Genomic DNA, 25,494 nt, shown 5'->3' with positions numbered 1-25,494 from the left:
TTTCTATTTTTAGTAGAGACAGGGTCTCACTCTTGCTCAGGCTGGTTTCAAACTCCTGACCTTGAGCGATCCACCAGCCTCGGCTTCCCAGAAAGCTAGGATTACAGGCGTGAGCCACCACACCCGGCCTTTATCTTTACTCTATAGATGAAGAATTGAGTCTTAGAAAGATTAAAAAACTTGTCCAAGGTCGTGTAGCCAGAGAAGGTAGAGCTGGGGTTCAAACTGAGGTCTGAACTCCAGATACCATATCTTAACCTCTATGAAGGTCTGGAAAACATGAATGAATAGCAAAGAATAGTTCTTATTCTGTTCTTAATTATAAGCTTATTAGCTTTTCAAGAGAAAGAACTGTCCTATCCTCTTGTTATCCCCAACATGTATTAATAATGTCTAAAAAGACTGGATAAACTATATATATAAAATTAATCACTAAATATATAAACATTTTTAGGGCTAGTCTTTTCAGCAACCCATGATGGAAAGTACATGTCACCCCAGGCACCATTTATACTCTATCCCATTCACAACTAAATATATCATAACTGTAATTTTCATGTAGACAAACCTCACTGGTAACTTTTGGATTATGACTAGTGAAAATCCTGAGTTAAGAAGGCAAATACCAAAAATATTTTTAGCAAGGCCAGACTTTTAGATCTGGTAAAATCACACAACAATGTAATGGATTCAATTCTACCTAAATAAATATAAATTCAGTCTTATTCAAATCATACTTCTTTCATTCTCTCACTCATTTTCCTATAGAAAGATGAAAAAGTATAACACAGGAAGGGAAGACTCATCTCTGCATCCAAACAATATTTTAGCTCATCATGAGCTCATCATGAAATGGAAGACCCATCTCTGTATCCAAACAATATTTTAGCACATAGCACTAAACCAGCATAGATTTCCTATTAGACTGGAATCCAAATGGCCAGGATACAAGATCAGCAAACAACAAAAACAAAGTTATCAAAATGTTTAAACAAAAGCTCTCATCTATCCAGTATTAATTATAACTGGTAAACAACATACTGTATATCGAATGATCAGTTTAGACCACTTGCCTATATGTTTTCCAGACTGTCCCTTGCCACTGAAGTTAGTTGACATTTTTAAACAAACAGTGCTATTAGCAAAAACTGTATTGACTGCAACTATAAAAAGGCAGAAGAGAAATGTCCTTTTATTGAAAATGAAAATTATATCACCAGAAAAATACAAAAAACTTACTTTTAAAGCAAAGGAAATTCTTTTTACCCACTGAGAATTCAGTGAAAAATACCTTTTTTTTTTCTTTTTAAGAACTAGACCAGAACTGAGCTTAGTTCTGTCACCCAGGCTGGAGTACAGTGGCATGAGATTATAGCTCACTGCAGCCTTGAAGTCTTGAACTCCTGGGCTTAAGCAATTCTCCTGCCTCAGTCCCCCACACCCAGTTACTGGAACTACAGGCGTGAGCCACCCGCCTGGCCAAAAGATACATTTCAAAAAATGTTTTTAGTGTAATGGGTGTCAAGAATATTAAAAGGTACACAATACACAGTGCCTATGGATACGCTCAGAAATAGGAATCATATTATTCCAACAACTCATAATTTACATTAGAAAACAGAAGGTATTCCTTTTGTCAATTAATATATTAACAAAAAAAACTCAATTATTAATGTATGAATGTTGATAACAATATGCTTTGAGTTTTAAAGGAGGGGTTTGCTTTATCTTTGATTTTTTTAAGAAATTCAAAGATAAAGCAAAGCACAATGAATAATCAAATCTCCCATGTACCCTTAAGCAAGAACTAATAAAAATTGATACTTTATAATTGTTTCTAATCTTATACTTCTAATAAAAATATATAATAAAATACATGTGCATGTATGTGTATGGCTTAAATATTCTTAAACTTAAATCTAGCCTGTCTTTGTTGCAAACACCAAAGCAGAGGGTAGTCCTAGAGACACTCAACACACACACACTGATACATTGCAAATATCTTCTCCTACCCTGTCATTTGTTCTTTAACCATATTTCTTATAGTATCATTCTCATTCAGAAGATTTAAATTTTAAATATTAAAAAGTAACTATCTTTTCCTTTTCTCGTTTAGCTTTTCCTACTGTGATACCCTGATAACCACAAAAATATTCTCCAAAGTTTTCTTCTTACAGGCTTATTTTTCACATTTAAATATTTGATTCACTAAGAATAATTTTTGTATATTAATCAGGTACCTAATTTTATTTTATTTCATTCAAAGAAGCAATTGCCCTAACACCATTTATTGATTATCCATCATTTCCCCATTGATTTGTGAAGCTAATTCTGTCATATACCAAATTCACTTACATATATAGATCTGTTTCTGGTATTCTGTTCTAATAATTCACTACTATCACAACCCAATATTATATTTGTTTTATCACTGTAACTTTGTAGTATATCTTAATATCTGGTGTTCTTCTTAAAAATTATCTTAGCTATCCATGTACCTCTACTTATCTATATTTTGGAATTAGATTATAAAAATAATTGAAAATTTGGAATTGCCACTCAAGTTATAGACCAATTTGGAGATAAACAACATCTTTTCAAATTTGAATGCTCCCTTCATGAATCAATATGGCAACTCTCCCCATTCATTCTGGTGTTCGTTTCCAATAACATTTTATAATTTTCTTTATTAAAGTTTTGAATAAATTCTTGTTTCTTCTTTGATATCTATTATGTCTGTTGATATTGTGAATAAAGTCTTTATTTTTTTGTTATTGCTCCTAACCTTCCTGAAAGCCTTTACATCTAACAGTTTGTCCACTGACTTTCTTTTTTACAAATTGTGACGATTTTTTCTCTTCATTTCAAATCATCAAACTTCATTTCTTTTTCCTATCGTCTAGCTGTACCTAAACAAAGTCTATCTTGAATGAAAATTTGCCAGGTTGACTTCTTATTAACCCCTGTTCGGGAAATACCTCTAAGATTTCTATTTTATCTACTACTACCATAAATCCTGCCCTTAGGCAGATTCACATAGCATTCCTGTGTACCCCTGAGGGATCCACTTCAATTGTCCTGCCCATTCCTTCTCTATGGTATATATCCCCCTGGGTCTGGGGGACAATGGCACTGGGATCTACCATCTCCTCTTGTCTGGCAAGGTAAGTCCCTATTAAATGTTTTTTTCTGGCCAGGGCCAGTGGCTCATGCCTGCAATCCCAGCACATTTGGAGGCCAAGACAGGAGGATTACTTGAGGCCAGGAGTTTGAGACCAGCCTGCATAACACAACGAAATCCATCTCTACAAAAAAATAAAAAATTAGCCAGGCCTGGGGGCATGCATCTGTAGTCCCAGCTACGCAGAAGGCTGAGGCGAGGACTGCTTGAAGCCAGGAGTTCAAGGCTGTAGTGAGTTATGATCATGCCACTGCACCTCAGCCTGGGTGACAGAGAGAGACCTTATCTCTAAAAACAAAATTTAAAATTTAAAAAAATGTGGTTTTTTTCCCCGAGAAACTGGATTTGTCAGCCTCTTTCTTCCTCTTAGCTCTCTCAGACTTTGGGGGTAGCTTTACATAGATCAGCTCTCCTCGGAATTCTTGCATTGACTGGATTCTCCGGTATAATGCCAGAGAGCTATCGTGACAGTTATCATGTCCTGTTTCTGTTTAGATGCATCTTAATGGTAATGCATTTAAAATTTTGGGATAAAATATAAGATTTTGATAGATATCATTTATCTGGTTAAGAAAGTTTTGTTCTATTCTCAGTTTGCCAAAATCTTTGTACATGCATATACATAAAAGAGATCTCAATTTTTATCTAATGCTTGTTCTATATATAAAATATATATGTATAATATAGATATAGATATCTATATATAATATACTGATATATTTTGTTTCTTTTCACCACTTTATGTGGTAAATCATATTGACGGATTTTTCTAATGCTCATACTCATACTGATAAATTACAATGATAGATTTACCTCATCAGGGTAAGCATTGTAATTACATTCCCTATATTCCATCATAGCCCCATTGTGTAGCAATCTGGCCTATACTTACCCTGTACCAAGATTCAGAAATAGACCGTGAATTCCCTAAACCATGGGATTATTAGGATAAGCCCACCCCCTCTGTCAGAATGACTTACTGAGAAATCTGAATGTAACCCAGGCCTACACCTATAAGTTCACGTCATTTCACGGACTACTAGAAAATGGTTCAGTTGGTCCAATCAGAGTGAAACTCAGAACTTTTGTTCAGTCAGTAAAAGAATGAAGCCTTTCTGTCTGACACCAGGCATGAACAGATCACCCTGAATTACCCACCAATTTCTGCTGGTAGTCACTTTGTAACCATGTGGAAAGCCAGCTAAGAAGAAAGGTGACACAGAGAATAGCAGAGCTCAGTAGTTTACAAAAAGTATCATCAGATCCCAGATCAAACTATACCTCTTGTATTTAAGTCAGCTGAAGTTGTAATTAGTTTTGATTATTTCTCTTACAGCCAAAAGCATCTTGACTCATAAACTGGTATTTAACCCTTTGCACTCGCTTTTTTCTCGATTCCTTTATTCTACTCGGGATTTAATTTTTTAAATACCCCAGATTTTACAAAGCCCAACAGAATAAAAAACTAGAATTTATTTTCATACAAACTTATTTATTTGGATTTTTTTATATTTCAAATGATTGACATTCAAAGAGTAATTTTAATCTCTATAATTTTTGCTAACCGTGTCAAGTCACACTCGACATCCAAGTGCAAAGGGTTAAGAGTACAAATTCTACCCGCTCATGGATATATTTATTATTTAATACACTGATGGAGTAGATATGCTATTTTATTTAGAATTTTTACCAATTATAATTTTAAATAAGTATAGTCAAACTGAATAAAAAGGCACATCTTATGAAAGACTATGTCCACTACAGTATTCTCTGATGCCTAAGCATTTATCCATTTGTTCAATGAATATTTCTTGATGATCTATCATGTGCCAAGTACTGGGGGTAAAATGAGAACCCAGACATAGTCCCTATTCCCAAAGAGCATTGAGACCTAATTTTACAGGCAGAAACATAAGAACGAAAGTGGGAACTCTCAACCAGAAGTGAAAGCCTGAATAAAGCTAATAGGATTTTTTTAATTTTCATCTTAAAATTTTCACTATCACTTTATCCCATTTCTCTTATAGTTCCTAAGAGTTTAATACAGTACCTGTATTAGATGGATCCAAAATTAACTGAAGAGATGGCTTATTTGTTTGGCTGGCTGTAACATCTCCAAATGAATTCTCTGAAATCTCACTGGAACTATGACAGTCAAAAAGAAGACTGCTTTGCCCTTTCTCGGAATCTCTCAAAATCTCTTCCATGGCTTTTTCCAGTTGTTCATCACCATTGGAAACTATCTATAGACAAAGCAAGACAATTGTGTTTCAATCTTATTATGGTTCTAAAGCTTAATTTTATGAAAATATTTCATTTCCAGAAGAAATTAAAACAATTTAAATGTAAATATAGTTCTTAAATAGTAAGAATTTGTACAGTTATATCTAATTTCACATAGGTATAATACACTAAAATCCTGAATTATAAAACCAACAAAATTAGAGGAGGATTATTAGTTTCATAAAAGTAGTCTGTATAAAATATTTCAGGCAGTTTTCTTTTTTTTTTTTTTTTGAGACAGAGTCTCACTTTGTTGCCAAGGCTAGAGTGAGTGCCATGGCATCAGCCTATCTCACAGCAACCTCAAACTCCTGGGTTCAAGCGATCCTTCTCAGGCCTCAGCCTCCTGAGTAGCTGGGACTACAGGCATGCGCCACCATGCCCGGCTAATTTTTTCTATATACTTTTAGTTGTCCAGCTAATTTATTTCTCTCTATTTTTTAGTAGAGACAGGGTCTCGCTCTTGCTCAGTCTGGTTTCGAATTCCTGACCTTGAGCAATCTGCCCACCTCGGCCTCCCAGAGTGCTAGGATTACAGGCGTGAGCCACCGTGCCTGGCCATATTTCAGGCAGTTTTCAACAATATTTGATAGAAGTTCCTATTTGCAGAGATTTCCTTTTTTTTTTACTTTTTACTTTTTAGGAAAACATCTTAACATTCAGATAACCTTAATTATGTGTTTTAAATGGAAAAAAAATGGATAAGTAAATAGGGTCTATTGTGAATATCACCTAAAAGGTAAAGGTCATATTTCGGCCGGACGAGGTGGCTAACGCCTATAATCCTAGCACTCTGGGAGGCTGAGGCAGGTGGATTGCTCGAGGTCAGGAATTCGAAACCAGCCTGAGCAAGAGGGAGACCCCGTCTCTACTATAAATAGAAAGAAATTAATTGGCCAACTAATATATATAGAAAAAATTAGCCGGGCATGGTGGCGCATGCCTGTAGTCCCAGCTACTCGGGAGGCTGAGGCAGTAGTATTGCTTGAGCCCAGGAGTTTGAGGTTGCTGTGAGCTAGGCTGGCACCACGGCACTCACTCTAGCCTGGGCAACAAAGTGAGACTCTGTCTCAAAAAAAAAAAAGGTCATATTTCATGTTATTAGAGCATAAAAATAATTTTGGTTTCTTTACAAATTGCTAGCTGCCAAGGAGCATTGCTAATTTCCTTAAATTTAAGTTGACTCATCTTCTTAAAAGGAGGTGAGACACAAAGCCAAAGTAAATAAATGGTGTCTTAAAGTCAACAATGTTAAAAGTACAAATATCTAAAACTAAAGTCATTAATAATTTAAATAAAATTATAAAATCATATATTCTCAATATAATATAGGTATTTAATAATCTCATTTTTACAATATATTTTATTAGACTGATAAACTAATACACCTTTGATGAAAAATAAAATGTAGCATTTTCGACTAATTTTTCTATTCCTATTTCTAGAGGATAGTTATACAATTCTCATGTATACATACCTGGGTTTGCTCATTTTCTCTTCTCTGATTTAGGAAAGGCAACACAAAAGTGAAAAAGAAAAAGGACTATATCCAAATAAAAATTCTACTGCTAAAAATATCAGACATATGCTTTGAAAATATTCAGAGAAGTCAACTTTTAAATCACATACCAGAATGTTACCAACTGATTAAAACATAATAACCAGTCCTTGATGTAACAAGTACCTAATATGAAGCAAAATAATTATTCATATAATTAACTTCTAAAACCCAGCAGTAAGAGAAAAATAGCCAGATACATTAACGTAAGATTTAACTGGCCAGTCTAGGTTACCAAATAATTATCCCTTCTCTTCTTTTTTCTCTTCTATTCTTTTCTCCTAAAATTACAAATTAAAAGGTAAATAACCAAAAGCAAAAATCTTTAAAAACACACAAACAAAATAATTAGGCTCTGGATAAATCAAACATTAATTTTATTCTCAAAGTCAGTATTTTAAAAAACCTTTGGGTTTTACTCATCTCCTGAGATACATTTTAAATGGTTTTAAAAACAGTAATTAAAAATAGTACCATACATATGTAGAAAAGAAAGCAATACCTTCAGTTGAGGTTTTTCTTCATCTTTTGTAGAAGTATCATCTGCATGCTGAGGAACCAAAACAAATTCTTCGCTGTTCAGTGTACCCACAGAATCAGATGACCCACTAACCTTCTGTAATGAAGCTCTGACCTCCATTTCAGTTCTGCAAACTTCTCTTTCCACATCCACCTGGCAAAACCATAGTGATAGAAAAAAAAAAACCTATTGATTAAAAGCATGAACTAATTAAAAAACATAAGCTAACAAAGCTTTTAAAATGGTTCGTGTAAAGAAGAATCCTGCTGGCAAGATAATTATCTCAAAATTAAGGAGGCTACCTTCTTGGACTGGGCCACATGATGGAAATGTACTCTCTCCACCCTGCATTTCCAGAGTGAAAGAACCATATTGTTCCCTAAAAAACAACACTAACCAGCCCATATCTCAACTAAACATATTTACCACTGTTTATTTGATTCTCTCTATCTCTTAACAATACTGTTTTTGTTCATTTTAATAGAGGAAATAATGATACTAGAAATACCTACAAATGCACATATACAAACAAAAATACATTCCTCAATATTACTTTATTAATTAAATCTAAATGATTCAAAAAAACTTATCTTCTCAAGACCAAGTATTGTACCTTAAAATATTTTTTCTGGATCACTGAAGGTGACTAATATAGAATTCAATATCCTAAGACATGCATCTTTCTTTTCCAGACATATTACCACTTATCAGCACCAAAAAAAACCAAAAAGTTTCACACTGTATGTGTAAAAAACAATATATTAAAAAAAAAAACTTTCACATTGCATTCATGTAACAAACAATATTTCAATAATCAAATACAGTATAATTCTCCTTTCTGGACAGATATCTACATTATACCATACAAACAACACTATGATTTCCAGAAGTTCATGTATTCACATAACTAATTTTAACTGAAGATATACACTACAGAGCAGACACTAACTACTCAGCCCTGGAATTACAGGAGTGAATAAAGCAGACAGGCAGCCGGCTCTCTTAGAGCTTACATACTAGTAAAAAAACAAGCAAACAAGAAAGTAAGCAAATAAGTTAATTCCAAATCACTCTAAAGGCTATGATAAAAATAAACAGTTAATCTGACAAAGAGTAACTGTAGGGTATATAGGGACAACTTTCAGTAAAGTGGTAGGAAAGAACTCTGAGAGGGAACTATTTGAGCTAAAACCTAAAAGACAAGAAGAACCATATATTAAATAATCTGCTCGGTATCCAAGACAGGCAGGACAAATAGGCTGGGGTTAAGAACCACAGGACCTCAGAAACATGGTAGTCTATTGATCCATGCCTAAATGCTCAGAAATGGTATTCTTTCTAATTAGGTTACTTTTTTCACGGTTGCATTTAAATATGGCTGCAGCCGGGCGCGGTGGCTCACGCCTGTAATCCTAGCTCTTGGGAGGCTGAGGCGGGCGGATTGCTCAAGGTCAGGAGTTCAAAACCAGCCTGAGCAAGAGCGAGACCCCGTCTCTACTATAAATAGAAAGAAATTAATTGGCCAACTGATATATATATAAAAAATTAGCCAGGCATGGTGGCGCATGCCTGTAGTCCCAGCTACTCGGGAGGCTGAGGCAGAAGGATGGCTCGAGCCCAGGAGTTTGAGGTTGCTGTGAGCTAGGCTGACGCCATGGCACTCACTCTAGCCTGGGCAACAAAGTGAGACTCTGTCTCAAAAAAAAAAAATAAATAAAAATAAATAAATAAATAAATATGGCTGCAATATTCCATTTTGCCATTAGGTGACACTAACACCATTACTCTTGGCAAAAAAAAATTTACTTCCAGTTTCAAGTTCCATTTTAAAAAAATGAATTACTTTCCAACTTTATAAAAAAAATCAAAATGTCTAAGAATACCAAAGAATAATTATACTCCTAGGCTAGTGCAATTAGCTAGCCATAATTTATTTCCATTATACATGTTAATATCCTTTCTTTTTAAAACCCTTCAAACACATTCATCTGTCCTCTAAAGGTTTTTCTGACTTTGCATAGTATGTTCCTGAAAATGCAGTATGTGTTATTATACAAGCCACATCTTTACTCTTCTAGGCTTCACCATGGATCCTTGATTGTCCAGATACCACATATACCAGATATCTTTCTGTGATCAGTCTTTCTCCAAATCTTTCTCAGATTGCTGCTCCTCCACCTGACATCTAAATGGTGGAAATTCCCTGAGTTCAAGTCCTGAGCCCTTTCACTTGTCACATACTCTAAGTAATATTAATAACTTTCATTTTCATGAGTTGAAATAACAGTCTCCCAAATTTGTATCCCCACTGAAATATCTCCTCTAAATTCCTGACTTGAAATCTAAATCTCTACTTGATATTTTCACATGGAAGTCTTATCGATACCTTGAATGGGATGGGACCAAAATGGAATTCCTAATGTTTCCTCCAAACTTGTTTCTAGTCCAAATTTCCCATTACCGTAAATAACACCACCTTCTACTAATCCAGATAGTATCCCTGATTCATCTCTACGTTTTCACTCCTCACATCACCAAGTCATGTCATCCCCATTTCCAAAACAAACGCCACATCTATCCATTTTCCTTCATGTCTACGACTACCACCCTATTCTAAGCAATGCTCTTTTATCTACTACAAAAGCCTCATAACCCATTTCATACCTCCAGTCTCCTCCCCTCAATCTATGTTACCCCTTCACGAAGCTGCCAAAGAAATTTTTTGGAAAATAAATTAGATTACATTGAAACTCCAGACTAAAACCTTTTCACTACAATTCAAGTAAAATGCAAACTCTGCCAGGACTTACAAGGCCAAATAAACCCTTGTCCCTGCCACTTCCTCATTATAGCTCTTTAATCACAGCAAGTTCTAAGATAAGCAAAAACCAAGGAAATTCATTAGAGCAGACCTGTCCTGAAAGAAAGGTTAAAAGTGGTTCTTCAGACACAAGGAAAATTATACAGGTCAAAAACATGGATTTAGGCCGGGCGCGGTGGCTCACGCCTGTAATCCTAGCACTCTGGGAGGCCGAGGCGGGCGGATTGCTCAAGGTCAGGAGTTCAAAACCAACCTGAGCGAGACCCCGTCTCTACCATAAAAATAGAAAGAAATTAATTGGCCAACTAATATATATATATATAAAAATCAGCCGGGCATGGTGGCTTGTGCCTGTAGTCCCAGCTACTCGGGAGGCTGAGGCAGGAGGATCACTTGAGCCCAGGAGTTTGAGGTTGCTGTGAGCTAGGCTGACGCCACGGCACTCACTCTAGCCTAGGCAAGAAAGCGAGACTCTGTCTCAAAAAAAAAAAAAAAAAAAAAAAAAAACACATGGATTTATATAATAAAAGGAAGAATAACAATGTAGTAGATGATTATAGCATGTGGATAAAGGAAATGAATGACAGCAATGGAAAAAGGAAAAGAAGGGTGAAGGGAAATATCCTATTATAAGGTACTTAATACTACGCATACATGGGTTATATGTAGTATAACATTATTTGAAAATGAACTTAGATTAGTTAAAAATATATATTATAAACTCTAAAACAATCACTAAAATCTTTTTTAAAGTACAATTGACATGGTAAGTGAAGAGCTACAATGAAATAATATAAAATGCTTAATTAAAACCAGGGAACACAGAAAAAGAAAGAAAAAAGGAAAGAGTAAATGCAACAAGCAGGTACAAATATGATACATCTTAATTCAAGTATATCAATAATCACTTTAAATGTGAATAGTCTAAAAACACCAACTAAAAGACAGAAATTGTCATGGTAGTTTAAAAAAACAAGATCCAACTATATGCTATGTGTAAGAAATGCACTCTAAATATAGAGGCTTAGAAAGATCAAAATAAAAGGATGGAAAAAGATATGTCATGCTAGCATTAATCAAAAGGAATCTGGAAGAGCAGAAACACTGCTCTCACCCAATCCTCCTCATTTAGGGTAAACCTAGGCAATACCACCAAAATACCAGCTTACCACTCTTTTCTCATGGACTCTGACACCAAACTCATTGACAACAAGGTACTATTCCTATCAGAAGTCAGTTCAAGGAACATGACCCTAGAAAGACGTAAGACAGAGATTAGAAGTGAAGCTTTCTATTACTTCAAGGCCAATGCCTTCTTCAGTAATTATGCTTACCATTAAATAAACATCCTTTTTAAAAATCTAACATCTATAAAGTAAGATTTCTTAGAAGCCTTAGGAAACTAGAACAAAGAGAGCAAATGAAAGGAAATAAAAAATATAACAGAAATAAGTGATACTGAAAAGAGGAAAGTAATACAGAAAAATAAAGTCAAAACCAAAAGCTGGTTCTTTGAAAAGATCAATAAAATTGCTAAACCTCTAGCCAGACTAAACAAAAAAAAAAAAGAGAGAGAGAGAGAGAAGACAAATTACCAACATCAGAAATGAAAGAAAGGGTCATCACTACCAATCCCCTGAACATTAAAAGGATAATAAAGGCATAGTATCAATAACTCTATACCCACAAATTTATTAACTCAGATGAAACTGGGGCAACTTCTGGGCTCCCCCCTCTCTTGGAGCCCCAGAACCTCGTCCACAAAGAAAAAAAAAAAGATGAAACTGACCAGTTCCTTCAAATAAACAAAGTGCCAAAATTCATACCAGAAGACACAGACAACCTGAATAGACCTATATTTTTAAAGAAACTGAATCAACAATAATGAAAAACCTGTCCAAAACAGAATGCACCAAACAAAGATAACTTCATTGGTGAATTCCACCAAACATTTAAAGAAAAAAATATCAATTCTCCATAAATGGAAGCAGAGAGAACACTTCTAACTCATTCTGTGAAGCCAGCATTACCCTAATACCAAAACCAGATTACAAGAAAACTAGAAACCAATATCTCTAATGACATAGACAGAAAAATCCTCAATAAAAGATTAGAAAAACCATATCCAAAAATGTATAAAAAGAATTACATACCAAGTATGCAAGACCAGCTCAATATTCTAACCAATGTAATCAAACATTTATATCAATAGGCTAAAGAAAAATCATGATCAAGTCAATTGATGGAGAAAATGTATTTGATAAACTACAACACCCTTTCATGATAAAAACTCTCAGTGAACTAGCAATTGAGAGAAACTTCCTCAACTTAATAAAGAAAAATCTATAAAAACCATAAGCTAACATCATTGTTAACTGTGAGAGACTGGACACTTTCCCCATAAGATTAGTAAAACAAGGCAAGGATGCCCTCTCTCACCACTTTAACTTAATATCAGAAGAAATAAAAGGTATACAAATTGGAAAGGAAGAAATCAATCTGTCTGTATTCACAGATTACATGATTGTCGATGTAGAAAACCCAAAAAGAATCTACCAAAAAAACCCCTCCTAGAAAGTTGCAAAGGCCAGGCACGGTGGCTCACACCTGTAATCCTAGCACTCTAGGAGGCTGGGGCGGGAGGATTGCTTGAGCTCAGGAATTCAAGACCAGCCTGAGCAACAGCAAGATCCTGTCTCTACTAAAAATAGAAGAATTAATGAGACATCATGGCACATGCCTTATAGTCCCAGCTACTCGGGAGGCAGAGGCAGGAGGACCACCTGAGCCCAGGAGTTTGAGGTTGCTGTGAGCTAGGCTAATACCAAGGCACTCTACTCAGGGCAACAGAGTGATATTCTGTCTCCAAAAAAAAAACAACTCACAGGATACAAAGTCAATAAACAAAAGTCAATGTCTTTCCTATAAACAATGACACAATTGGAATTTGAAATTTAAAAAAGTAATATACCATTCACAGTAACAGGAGAAAAATGAAATAATTAGGTATAACTCTAACAAAACATATATAGGATCTATAATTGGAAATGTACAAAACACTGAGGAAAGAAATTAAAGTAGATCTAAATAAATGAGGAGATATTCAATGTTCATGGATTGAAAAACTAAATATTATTAAAATGTCAATTCTTCCCAAATTGAGTATTTTGATTCAAAAAATAACTTGCTGAGACTGACTGAGCAACTTACTGAGCAGTCAACTATAAACCAGACCACTGACCTATCTATACTAGGACAGGGACAAGTCTATTTTTATTTTATTCACCAACGTACCCCAAGGACAATACCTATATACAGTATGGGCTCAATAAGAATCTAATAACCAAGTAAATTATTTGGGACATAGCAGAATAGACTCCTACACTTCAGGCAGGAAGTTGAACTGAATTAATTCTAAGGTCACTTATTCTTAAGATTCTTATTCTACATAATTTGTAGAAGAATCCAGTCAGCTCCTGACCTACATTCCAACAAGTTAATTCAAAATATAATTTTACAAAGTCTACCAATGTGCTACAGCAAAATATTATCTTTGGCTTTATGTATGGCAAGCTATTATTTCAGATCAAAAGAAATAGCAGTTGGAAAGTTCTCAGAGGTCTCTTAAACAATATGGAGCTCACTGTTCTGTGCACTCAAGACTAATAAATACATCCATTTCAACCCAGCATGTACAACACAGCAGTACACAAAAGCAAAAGTACCGTGTTTCCCTGAAAATAAGAAAGGGTCTTATATTTATTTTTCCTTAAGAAGACACCTTAGGGCTTACTTTCAGGGGATGTGTTATTTTCCCCTCAAAGCCTCAGCTTGCAGCACACACAGGATGGCCAGGACCTGACAGGGGGAGTCAACCTTGTTGGTGGGGCTGCCCGCACCTTTCCAGTCACCTCTGAGATAGAAGCTGTCACTATGAGGCAGATGAGAAGGGCTACTTATCTTCTTCACCGTTCAGGGACGAAATGCATGGGCTGTGCAGATACGCGGCGTAGCCACGCCCATCACTAGGTTTTGTTTTCAGGGTAGGGCTTATATTGCGCAAATGCTTAGAAATCCTGCTAGGGCTTATTTTATGGGAAGGTCTTATTTTCCTGGAAACACGGTACCTTAAAAAGTATTTAATTAAGAGGCTGTCCTGTTACAAGCAAAAACCAGAATATAAAATCTGACAAAGGATTTTTATCTTTTCAGGTACAAAAAAAAAAAAAAACTGGGCCGAGCGTGGTGGCTCACGCCTGTAATCTTAACACTCTGGGAGGCCGAGGCAGGCTGAGCTCAGAAGTTCAAGACCAGTCTGAGCAAGAGCAAGACCCCATCTCTACTAAAAATAGAAAAAATTAGCCAGGCAACTAAAAACAGAAACAAAAAATTAGCCAGGCGTGGTGGCGTGTGCCTGTACTCACAGCTACTCAGGCAGCTAAGGCAGGAGGATCACTTGAGCCCAGGAGTTTGAGGTTGCTGTGAGCTAGGCTGGTGCCATGGCACTCCAGCCTGGGCAACAGAGCAACAGAGTGAGACTCTATCTTTAAAAAAAAATTGGAAACTATAGTTTAGGCATAAACATTTTCATTTTCAGAGAATTTTAAAGGTATATGGGAATAAGGGTCAGAAAACTTAACAGTGTTATTGAAAATCAGGAGGGGGGTTCTTCTATCCCTTCCCTTTTCCATGCTCTGAACTCAAAGGAATTCAATAAATATTTGGATCAATCGAACCACTTAACCACATACTTATTCCCCACATCTATAGCAATTCTACCAAGTGAAACAGCTTTTAATTCTTACTCTAATGCCATATTCTTGTTAAATGAGCAATGATAATACCTAAATTAACACCTCACTTGGATGCCTAAAACTACAGCTCTCACATACACTTGAAACAGTACAACATTCAGCAATGTCTACCGAGATGCTATTTTCTTCTCAAAATAACCGAACACATTCAAAAGTACAAAATTGTAGTACACATGATCTAATTTCCTTCTGTGCCAAATGTGTTTAGCCTGCTTCTTGCTTTTAGATTATGTGTTTGCACCTATTCATTTTCAAGTGGCTCTTGAACTAAAATAGAAACCCAAAAATGTAAGTGTGAGTCAAAATTTAATAGGCTGGGAGAACTATTAGGCATGAAAATTAGAATGACTGTAGTAGACCCTTTATAAAAATGGAAAAAGAAATATTCTTAATGTACAATAAGAAAATGGGCATAAATAATATAGAACAATATCACTCAAAATTCTTCTATGCTTTGAAGAACTGAGCCAGTCCAGGAAATGACTACCATGACCTCTGTTCATGAAACTATACATTCACTATTCTAGTTCGCAGACAAGAGCCAAACCAATATATATGAATGTATGCAAGTATGTCTCTGGCCCTGAAAAAGGCACAAAGTAACTTTATTAATTCACATCACTTTAGCAGATACCTATTTTTATTTGTCCAGCAATAATCACCAAATCTTTTTTTCTGGGACTAAGCCTTCCCTCTACTCAAACTACATGGCTATTACAGAAACCTCAACCCCACAGCCAAACAGATCCAAAGGTGGACACCAAATCTAAGCTAGATCAATTAACCCAGCAGTCCTCAACCTTTTTGGCACCAGGGTCTAGTTTCATGGAAAACAATTTTTCCACCAGAGGTGGGAGTGGGGCTAGGGGAGTGGAACTCAGATGGTAATGTGAGTGAGAGCTGGGGCACAGCTGTAAGTACAGATGAAGCCTGCTGCTCCCCTCTGGCTGTGCAGCCCAGTTCCTAAGTTTCATGGAAGACCATTTTCCACAGATGAGGGGATGAAAGGGCAGGGTAACTCAGACGATGATGCACAGCTTGGTTCCCAATAGGCCTTGGCAGCCAGGGGGTTGGTTACTGCAGAATTAACCCAATTCCTAAGATTTGTAGACTAGTGACTTGTCATGTTTTTCCTCAGGGAAGAATGCCAGTGTGCAATAAGAGAGAAAAGCAAATCCTAGACACAGACAAGAGAGAGTCTTAACCAAATCCTATTCCTTTGTTTGAGTCATTCCTGAGGCCTAACTCTACCTGTTCCTATCCTCGGTCTTGATAAATCCACTATTATTTTAATTCCATGAAATATCCCTTTCAATAAATTATTTTTGCACAAGCTAGTTTAAATTGTGTTTCCGTCACATGAAGCTTAATAAGTCCTAATATAATTAGATGCTAACAAAAGAATATAAAGGATATACCTAAGCAGGCTGCAGATGGCAGTATGGTTTCTTATGGCAGGGATGAGAACAGAAATCTAGGTGAACGAAGAAGAGAGAATTTGAAAAGTTGGCAGTAATTTCCCAGATAAATAGTATAATGAGTGGGATGAAGGAAAGTAAAAATAAATAAAGACTAATTTGAAATAACTACAGGGGGGGAAAAAGATAATACAAGTAGTGCTTACAGTCAAAGGATTGTTTAAAAAGCAATAGAAGAATGTTTTGTAACCAAAATTGGAAGCCATATAGGACAAAAGAGAAATTTGAAATGATAGGCACATTATGATTATTGCTATGTAATAGTCCTATATCATAAAAATACAATGTAATACAGGAAAAACTTTTTATATAAAAATGAGTTACTTGGACGAGATTTATAGGTGACTGTGGTAATCATATTACTGTTAATCAGCTTTCCACTCTTTCCTTGCTACAAAATTATACATTTATGCCCTTTGCCATGTGACTTTGTAATACCTCCCTCTAGAGCAAGTTGAGCATATTTCCCTGCCCCAGTAAATTTGGGCTTAGTCATGTAATTTGCTTTTGACAATGGAATATCAGTAAGCACAACTTGAGCAAGACTTTAAATGTGCTTGAGTGACTTGGCTTGATCTCTTGAGCTTCTGCCACCAATCACAAGATGAACATGCCCCAGGCTACCAATGGATCCAAAACACAACATGTGAAAAACACCTGAATTCAGTCGACAGCCTGAAGGAAAGTCCACCTCACAGACCCACAGAACCACGAGTTAAAAAAAAAAAGTTTGTTGTTGTAAGTCATCAAACCTTTTAGTATTATTACACAGCATTATCATAGCAATAGCTAATTCAGTGATCTACTTTTAAATTTCTTTAGCATTTCTATATCATTTTTAGATTAAATAAAGATCAGAAAAAGCTAACATTACAACTAGCAAATCAATCTCTGAAGCAGATATTGACACATTTACAACCTAACATTTCTTCATTTACAACCTAACAAATCCAGCGGTTTCTATAATTGCTTATTTTCCACTTAACTAAAAATGTACATCAACAGGCTACCATTCTAACACTAAAATTCAACTCTAGGTATACCCAGTTGTATAATTTTGACCCATGTATTATACTAGAGTTTAGAGAAGCCTATTAAGCAATACCTAATAGGCAATAATATAAATGAAAAATATTTCAAAAATGAATATTCTCAAAATTTTTAATGAGGACTAACTTTGACTCTAGATTCTTCTCTTGGTTTTTCTTCTATAATTACATGTGCATCCTACTCAAGAGTCAAGGTTGATAAAACAATACACTTTATGTAGCCATTTGTTGCCTGGAAAACCAAGGATTGTCAGCTATACAATTCAAAGTTCCATAAACTTGGCTTAAGACTGAAGATCAGCTTTGTGCTCAACAGGCAGAGGCATATGATCAAAGGGAAAAAAAATCCTTCACATGACATAGACAGTAAAGAGCTCACATAAACTGTAGCACCCCCCCGACTGTTATTAAAAAAAACATTGTTTTTAAAAGCCTTATAATTTTTGGATCACCATCTAATTCAAGCGTCCTCAAACTACAGCCCGCGGGCCACATGCAGGTGTTTTTGCCCATTTGTTTTTTTACTTCAAACTAAGATATGTGCAGTGTGCACAGGAATTTGTTCATAGATTTTTTTAAACTATAGTCTGGCCCTCCAACGGTCTGAGGGACAGTGAACTGGCCCCCTGTTTAAAAAGTTTGAGGATCTAGTTCTTGCAAAAGGCAGTGTAGTATAGTATTAAGTTGTGTCATTATACACAATGCACATAAAACAGTCAAAAATCTTGAATTCTTTCAGGTCCAGTGTGTCCATGGGAAAGGCATTTCATCTCTATGAACAACACACTGGTTTCTTTATCTGAAAAATAACAGGTTGGGCTAATTGATCTCTAAAACCTCTTAGGTTTTAGAATTCTACAAATTCTACAAATCAATTTGTTATGTTCAGTATATATCTGTATATGAAGAAGAAATATAATATGGGCAAAGAAGGTAAGGCACAGAGAAATTAATTTCCTTAAAAAGTTACAGAATCAGAAGCAGAATCTCTAAGTCCTCAATTGAGAAATATATTCACTAGCATATTTCCATTCTAAGGACTGGTAAATTATTACACTATAATAACATTTTGATTCCAGTGGACTATCTTTTCTGCCATTGCATACTGCACTCTGTAAAAGTATACTTAAGTATTACACCAAGCAGAAATAAGAAGGTAAGGGAGTGAATGTTTACCATGCATATCCTACATAACTGGCATTAAGTTAATAGAGAAATTACCCAATTTGTTGGTTCTAACATGGACAGACTCAAGGTAGGAACCATAAATTCATAAACCTGGCAACCAAACATGGTTTCTGAAGCTAAGGAAAAGACTAAGATTTCCCTATTATCCTCTTCAACTATTTGATTCAAACAAGATCAGCAGTCAGGGAGCCTCGGCCATTGCCCAAGAAGATATAATATAATACCAACACAGCTAAGGAAGAAAAGCAAAATGATTTTTTAAATTATCTCATTTTCTTTGCCCATCAAAACCTACTAGCGAAGGTCTGACTTAAGTCATTGAAGCACAGAGCCTTCTGGGTTTCCTAGAACATTGTGTATTTACTCAGATATAACTGACTTAATACCTTGTAGCTTATCAGAAGAAGATATTGAAATTCAACACACTCACAGGCTTCTTGGCATATGGTGTATATTTGTGTGTGTATGTGTGTATGCATTTATATCTGCCTAGTCTACAGAATCAGTGAAAATGTGAAAACTCAGAGATCCATATAAAAGTTAAAATTCATGAAAACACCTCAAATTAACTAGATTTCAAGAAAAGGCATTTTTCTTTGATTTGATAACAGTTTACAACAAAAAATAGAGGGTTTACCTTTGAGACTACTTCCTAATATTTTCAATAAAATGATTCAGCAGGATGTTTATGAGGAAAAGTTATAAAATATGGGGGGAAACGTTTTAAAATCCTAATAAAAGGATTTTCAAACTCTGCTGCACAAGTCACGGCTGACTTAGACATGATAATCAATGACCAATTAGAACATAAAAAAATAAAAACACCCAGAAGTATCCTGCTACTTTCTTTCCTCTTAGCAAAATGAGATTTTCCCAGGTTTAATTACATAGTTTTAAAAATAACTGAAAGAAAACATATGGGAGGGAAAGACTATAAAGAAATGTACCTACCAAATGATGGTGGGTGGGTTTCTTCTTTTCTGGGTTTCCCAAATTTTCAGCAATGTGATTCTCTTACTTTCCTAATGAAAAGAAGTAAATTCATTACATTAAATAAATGAATTGTTCAGTGATTTAAAAAAATACTCAGAAGAACGATCTCAAGAAGTTAATATTTAGGAAATATTATGACATGCCTAAAATTGTATATGTACTTTCTATGAAATTATATAATGTCATATGTTTACAAAAGCAAAGGGAGAGCAAGTCTTGCTGAATTGAAACTATAAACTAAAAACTGAGTCACTGTTCACATACACAGACCCCTTACATCTATAGTCAGCAAATTTCTTTGGCTCTACTTTCAAATCACATCCAGCAATCACCCATTTCTACCCCCTCCACTTCCATTACTCAGTCCCAGCCTCTATCATCTCTTACCTACATTATTTTAAAAGCCTCCTAACTAGTCTTTCTATTTCTTTTCTTGCTCCCCTATGGTTTATTTTCAACAAAGCAGCCAGAGTGATCCTTTTAATTGAGATCCTGTCATTCCTCTGATCAAAATCCTCCAACAGCTCCCCCATTACACTCAGAAAAAAAACCAAATGACCTTCAAAGGCATTACATGCCTGGTACTAAAGGTTAGTAAGTATAAAATGTCCAATTTCCTTAAGTACTAAGTGTGACAGTTGATATCTCTGACATTTCACTTTGACACTTCTTGTTTTATTTTTATTGTGTAGGTACATCCTCAGACTTGAGCCGAACGCATGTGTTGGCTTGTGATTATCTTTCAAATATTTTTTTAGCATATACTTATATGTATATGCTCCAAATTCACCAAAATAAAAAGAATTAAAAAGCAAAGTAATAATATCATGGAAAGTAAGTTTAACAAAAAAACAAAAACAAAAAACCACAAGCATACATTCCCTTCAGCATCTAAATGGCAAGTAAGAGTAAGAGGCCAGTCAAAAATCAAATAAACTAAAATAGGTACCTGAGATGTCTTTATGATTATCTTTATGTGGCAGATATGTGGCACCTAAATAAAAGAAATAATTGATGAAAGAATAAAACACATGTCACAACTAAAGAACAGTTTCTATAAACTACCATAAATAACAATGGGAGCAAATTAAAACAGAAATTAATGACCAAAGTGAACACTTCCTTTTGAGTCACAAAAAAAAAAAAAAAAGACACGTAAAAGAATGACCCTGGTGGTTGCTACTGAGAAGACAAGAAAAGAAACTTGTCCAAACAAGCAAATCCACAGTGAACATAGATTTGGATGACAAGAACAGAAGGGGGACACATTGAAACGACTTTTCATTTTTTCTCAAGGTAAAAGGCATTCTATTTTATTCTATAAAAGTCCTTTATATAAATGCAAAATACAATCAAAAGAGACAAAAGAATATGGCTAAAATTTTACGGACTAAATAACATTGCAGCATAATTCTTAAAAGTACAAGGATTAATTTGAGTAGAAAATAAATATAATAGGAAATAAATGCTACCTTAATTCCAGAAAGACCAAGTAAACAAAAAATAAAAAAGGCATAGAAAATTTAAATCTTAGAAGTACTAAGGTACTACAGACAAGATATAACAAAATTTGTATCTTCAGAACATAATAACTTATACCATCGCTAGAAGCACTTTGAACAATCTCCCCAGTTGATTAAATCTACTCTAGTAAAATATTATCCTATGGATTTATGTTAAAAAAAAACTGTGAGCCACCAACCTAACTAATCCATAGATTAAAAAAAATTAACACACACTCAGCTAAGTAGAGATAATAATCTAATGGACTAAGTATAAAACGTATAAAATTTTCCTATCAGGAACAGAAACTGTTATTCCTTTGTCTATTTATTCTGCTAATTTGCCAAAGAGTATGTGTTTCACATTCTAGGAATACCAGATTGTTAGCTACCACCTGCGTAAGAACTTTTATAAAGACATCTCAGGTACCTATTTTAGTTTATTTGATTTTTGACTGGCCTCTTACTCTTACTTGCCATAAAAATCTCAAATCTTAATGAAAACAATCCATTTATAACTACTTTAATTAACACTTATATTTCTCTTCAGATAAATACCTGCATTTAAAACTATAAATCTCATATTTGTTTCTTATGAAGAATCACTAGAGTAAATCTAAAAGTATTTTTACAAAATCATTCTAAGAACAGATATTACTTCTTTATGGGTTTTTCAATTTTCCCTCAACCAGCTTCACTGTTATTTTCCCTGAAGCAATGTACCCAAGCCATTTTATGAGGAAGGGGAGACCAGAACCATCAACATAAATTTTAGACTCATGGAAACCCAGAATAAACTTTGCTGCATTTAAGTTAAGATTTGTAAGAGACAATTTAGAAATATTAAATTGGCTTTCACCATCCTGGAGGAATATACTAATAAGGAATTAATGAAGAGAACAAATCTTTTAAAAGAGAATGCTTTGGAATTGAGGAACAATGTATGAATAAAATTCCCTCCACTAAGATATATGACTCAAGAAGCCAAGAAAGGATGCAATAAAAAAAAGAAAACTACAGACCAATATCTCTTATGCATATAGATGCAAAAATCCTCAATAAAATACTAGCAAACTGAATCCAACAGGACATCAAAAGGATAATTCACCACAATCAAATGGGTATTATCCCAGGGATGCAAAGATGGTTCAACATATGCAAATCAATAAATATGCTTCACCATGCAAACAGAATTAAATCTAAACCATGTAATCATCTCAGTAGATGCAGAAAAAGCATTTGATAAAATCCAGCATCCCTTCATGATAAAAAAAAACCTCAAAAACTTGGCATAGAAGGAACATACCTCAAAATAATAAAAGCCATATATGACAAATCCACAACCAACATCATACTGAATAGGGAAAAGTTTAAAGCATTTCTCCTGTGAACTGGAACAAAACAAGGATGCCCACTTTCATCACTTCTACTCAGCATAGTACTGGACGTGCTGGCCAGAACAATCGGACAAAAGAAAGAAATAAAGGGCAATCAAATTGGAAAAGAGGAAGTTGAATTATCTCTGTTTGCCAATATGATCTATATCTAGAAAACCCTAAGGACTCCTCCAAAAGGCTCCTTGATTTGATACATGAATTCAGCAAAGTCTCGGGTTATAAAATCAATGTAGAAGAATCAATAGCATTTCTATACACCAACAACCAATTTGAAAACCAAATCAAGACCTCAATCCCATTTACAATAGCTATACAAAACAATGACAACAACAACAAACTAGGAATAAATTTAACCAAGGAGGTGAAAGATATCTCCAAGGAGAACTACGTAATACAAATCACTGATGAAAGAAATCATAGACCAAAAAAAAATGGAAAAACATCTCATGCTCATGGATTGGAAGAATCAATGTTGTAAAAATGACCATACTGCCCAAAGCAATCTACATATTCAATACAATTCTTATCAAAGTACCAACATCACTTTTTACAGAATTAGAAAAAACAATCTAAAATTCATATGGAACCAAAAAGATCCCAAATAGCCAAAGCAATACAAAGTAAAAAGAACAGAGCTAGAGGCATCACATTGCCTGACTTCAAATTATACTACAAGGCTATAATAACCAAAATAGCATGGGACTGGCATATATAATAAAAATAGACACATAGATCAATGGAACAGAATAGAAAACCCAAAAATAAAGCCACATACTTACACCCAACTGATCTTTGACAAAGTTGACAAGAACAAAAACTGGGGAAAGGACACCTTTTCAGTAAATGGTGCTGGGAAAATTGGAGTTGGCAAGCTTTTTCTGTAAAGAATCAAACTTACAGCCATATGCAGAAGAACAAAACTGGATCCCTACCTCTCACCATATACAAAAATTAACTCAAGATAGATTAAAGACTTAAATATAAGATCTAAAACAATGAAAATCCTAAAAGAAAACCTATGAAAAACTCTTTTGGACATTGACTGGTCTAGGCAAAAAATTTATGACTAAGACCCAAAAGCAAATGCAATAAAAACAAAAACAGATAAATAGGACTTAAACTACAAAGCTTCTGTACAGCAAAAGAAATAATGGACACGCTTGAATCTCTGGCACATCGGGGGATTGAGGGGGGAAGGGGCAATATTGTAACCCTAACAATATTTGTACCCCTATAATATGATGAAATAAAAAATAAAAATAAAAAATATTTTAAAAAATAAAAAAAAGTAAGTCAGGAAAAAAAAAGAAATAATGAGAGTAAATAGAAAACCTACAGAATGGGGGAAAATATGAGTAACTATGTTTCCGTCAAAGGACTGATATCCAGAATCTACAATAAACTCAAACAACTCAGAAAGACAAAAAACAACCCCTTAAACAGTGGGCAGATGACATGAACAGCCAATTTTCAAAAGAATATATATACAGATGGCCACCTTACATATGAAAAAATGCTCAATGTCACTAATCATCAGGAAAATGCAAATTAAAACCACAATAATATACCATCTTACTCCAATTAGAATGGACATTAAAAAGCCCAAAAATAATAGATGTTAGAAGAGATGCAATAAAAAGGGAACATTTATACACCGTTGGTGGAAATGTAAATTAGTACAACCTCTATAGAGATCAGTATAGAGACTTCTCAAAGAACTAAAAGTAGATCTGCCATTTGATCCTGCAATCCCACTACTGGGTATCTATCTGGAAGAAAATAAATCATTATATCAAAAAGATACTTATACTTGTATATTTACTTCAGTAAAATTCACCATTGTAGATATGGAATCAACCAAAGTGCCAACTGATGAGTAGATTAAGAAAATGTGATACACACACACACACACACACACACACACACAGACACACACACGCGCGCCATGGAGTACTCTCAGAGATTAGAAAGAGCAAAATAATGCCTTTTGCAGCAACTTGGATGGAACTGGAGGTCACTGTCCTAAACTAAGTGAAGTAACTCAGGAACAGAAAACATATGTGCTGCATGTTCTCACTTACAGAGCTAAAATATGGCTACACAAGGGAATACAGAATAGTATAATAGACACTGAAGACTCAAAAGGGGGGAGGATGGGAGTGGTGAGGGATGAAAAATTACTTACAGGGTACAATGTACTCTACTCAGGTGAAGGGTACACCAAAATCCCACATTCTTACCACTATACTATATATACATATAATTCAAATTGTATCCCCTAAATCTATTAAAATTTAATTTAAAAAAAGATATATGACTCAAGACCCTATTATTAAAGTAGGTAAAATAACTTAAAATTCACTCCTAATATACCCCATAATTTTTATGTCCCATAGTGTTAAGTGTTTATACTGAAAGGCATTAAATTTTTTTAACTTTCCTTGCTAATATGAATTTTAAAATATTATATTTATATCATTAATTATCCAGTATAGTGCAATGTACCCTGTTGATCAGAATATTTCATTTCCTATTTATTACAGATAATTACATTTTAGAAAGACTTATTTTCATGTAACCTCACCAATCATCTTAAATCAAAATACTATCCCATATTCCAAAGAGTTTAAAAATTCACTTGTTCTAAATTTGTTCTCAGTAAGTCAAGTCCCTGAATTTAGGGATTATTTATTGTATGTCTTTTCCACTC

At 34.7% G+C, this 25,494-nt stretch overlaps 1 protein-coding gene across 3 annotated transcripts in view; it reads right to left on the bottom strand.

Annotated features, from left to right (window-relative positions):
- The window catches only part of RABGAP1L (RAB GTPase activating protein 1 like), a 689,918-nt gene that overhangs the window by 621,309 nt on the left and 43,115 nt on the right, over positions 1-25,494 (bottom strand). For 2 of the 3 annotated variants that reach the window (XM_012765066.3, XM_012765067.3), the window contains exons 2-4: positions 19,844-19,914; positions 7,525-7,695; positions 5,232-5,424 (exon numbers count right to left, since the gene is read on the bottom strand). In XM_012765066.3, coding sequence (XP_012620520.1) covers positions 5,232-5,424; positions 7,525-7,662 — 331 coding nt within the window. In that variant the 5' untranslated portion in view covers positions 7,663-7,695; positions 19,844-19,914. Of the gene's footprint in view, positions 1-5,231; positions 5,425-7,524; positions 7,696-19,843; positions 19,915-20,834; positions 20,880-25,494 lie in introns of all 3 variants that reach the window. The other variant, XM_076000395.1, reaches the window with a different exon arrangement.

Source organism: Microcebus murinus, chromosome 2 (assembly GCF_040939455.1).
Source record: "Microcebus murinus isolate Inina chromosome 2, M.murinus_Inina_mat1.0, whole genome shotgun sequence".
Classification (NCBI taxonomy): Eukaryota; Metazoa; Chordata; class Mammalia; order Primates; family Cheirogaleidae; genus Microcebus; species Microcebus murinus.
Note: the sequence above shows the minus strand (reverse complement) of the source record. Positions and strands in the feature narration are given on the sequence as shown.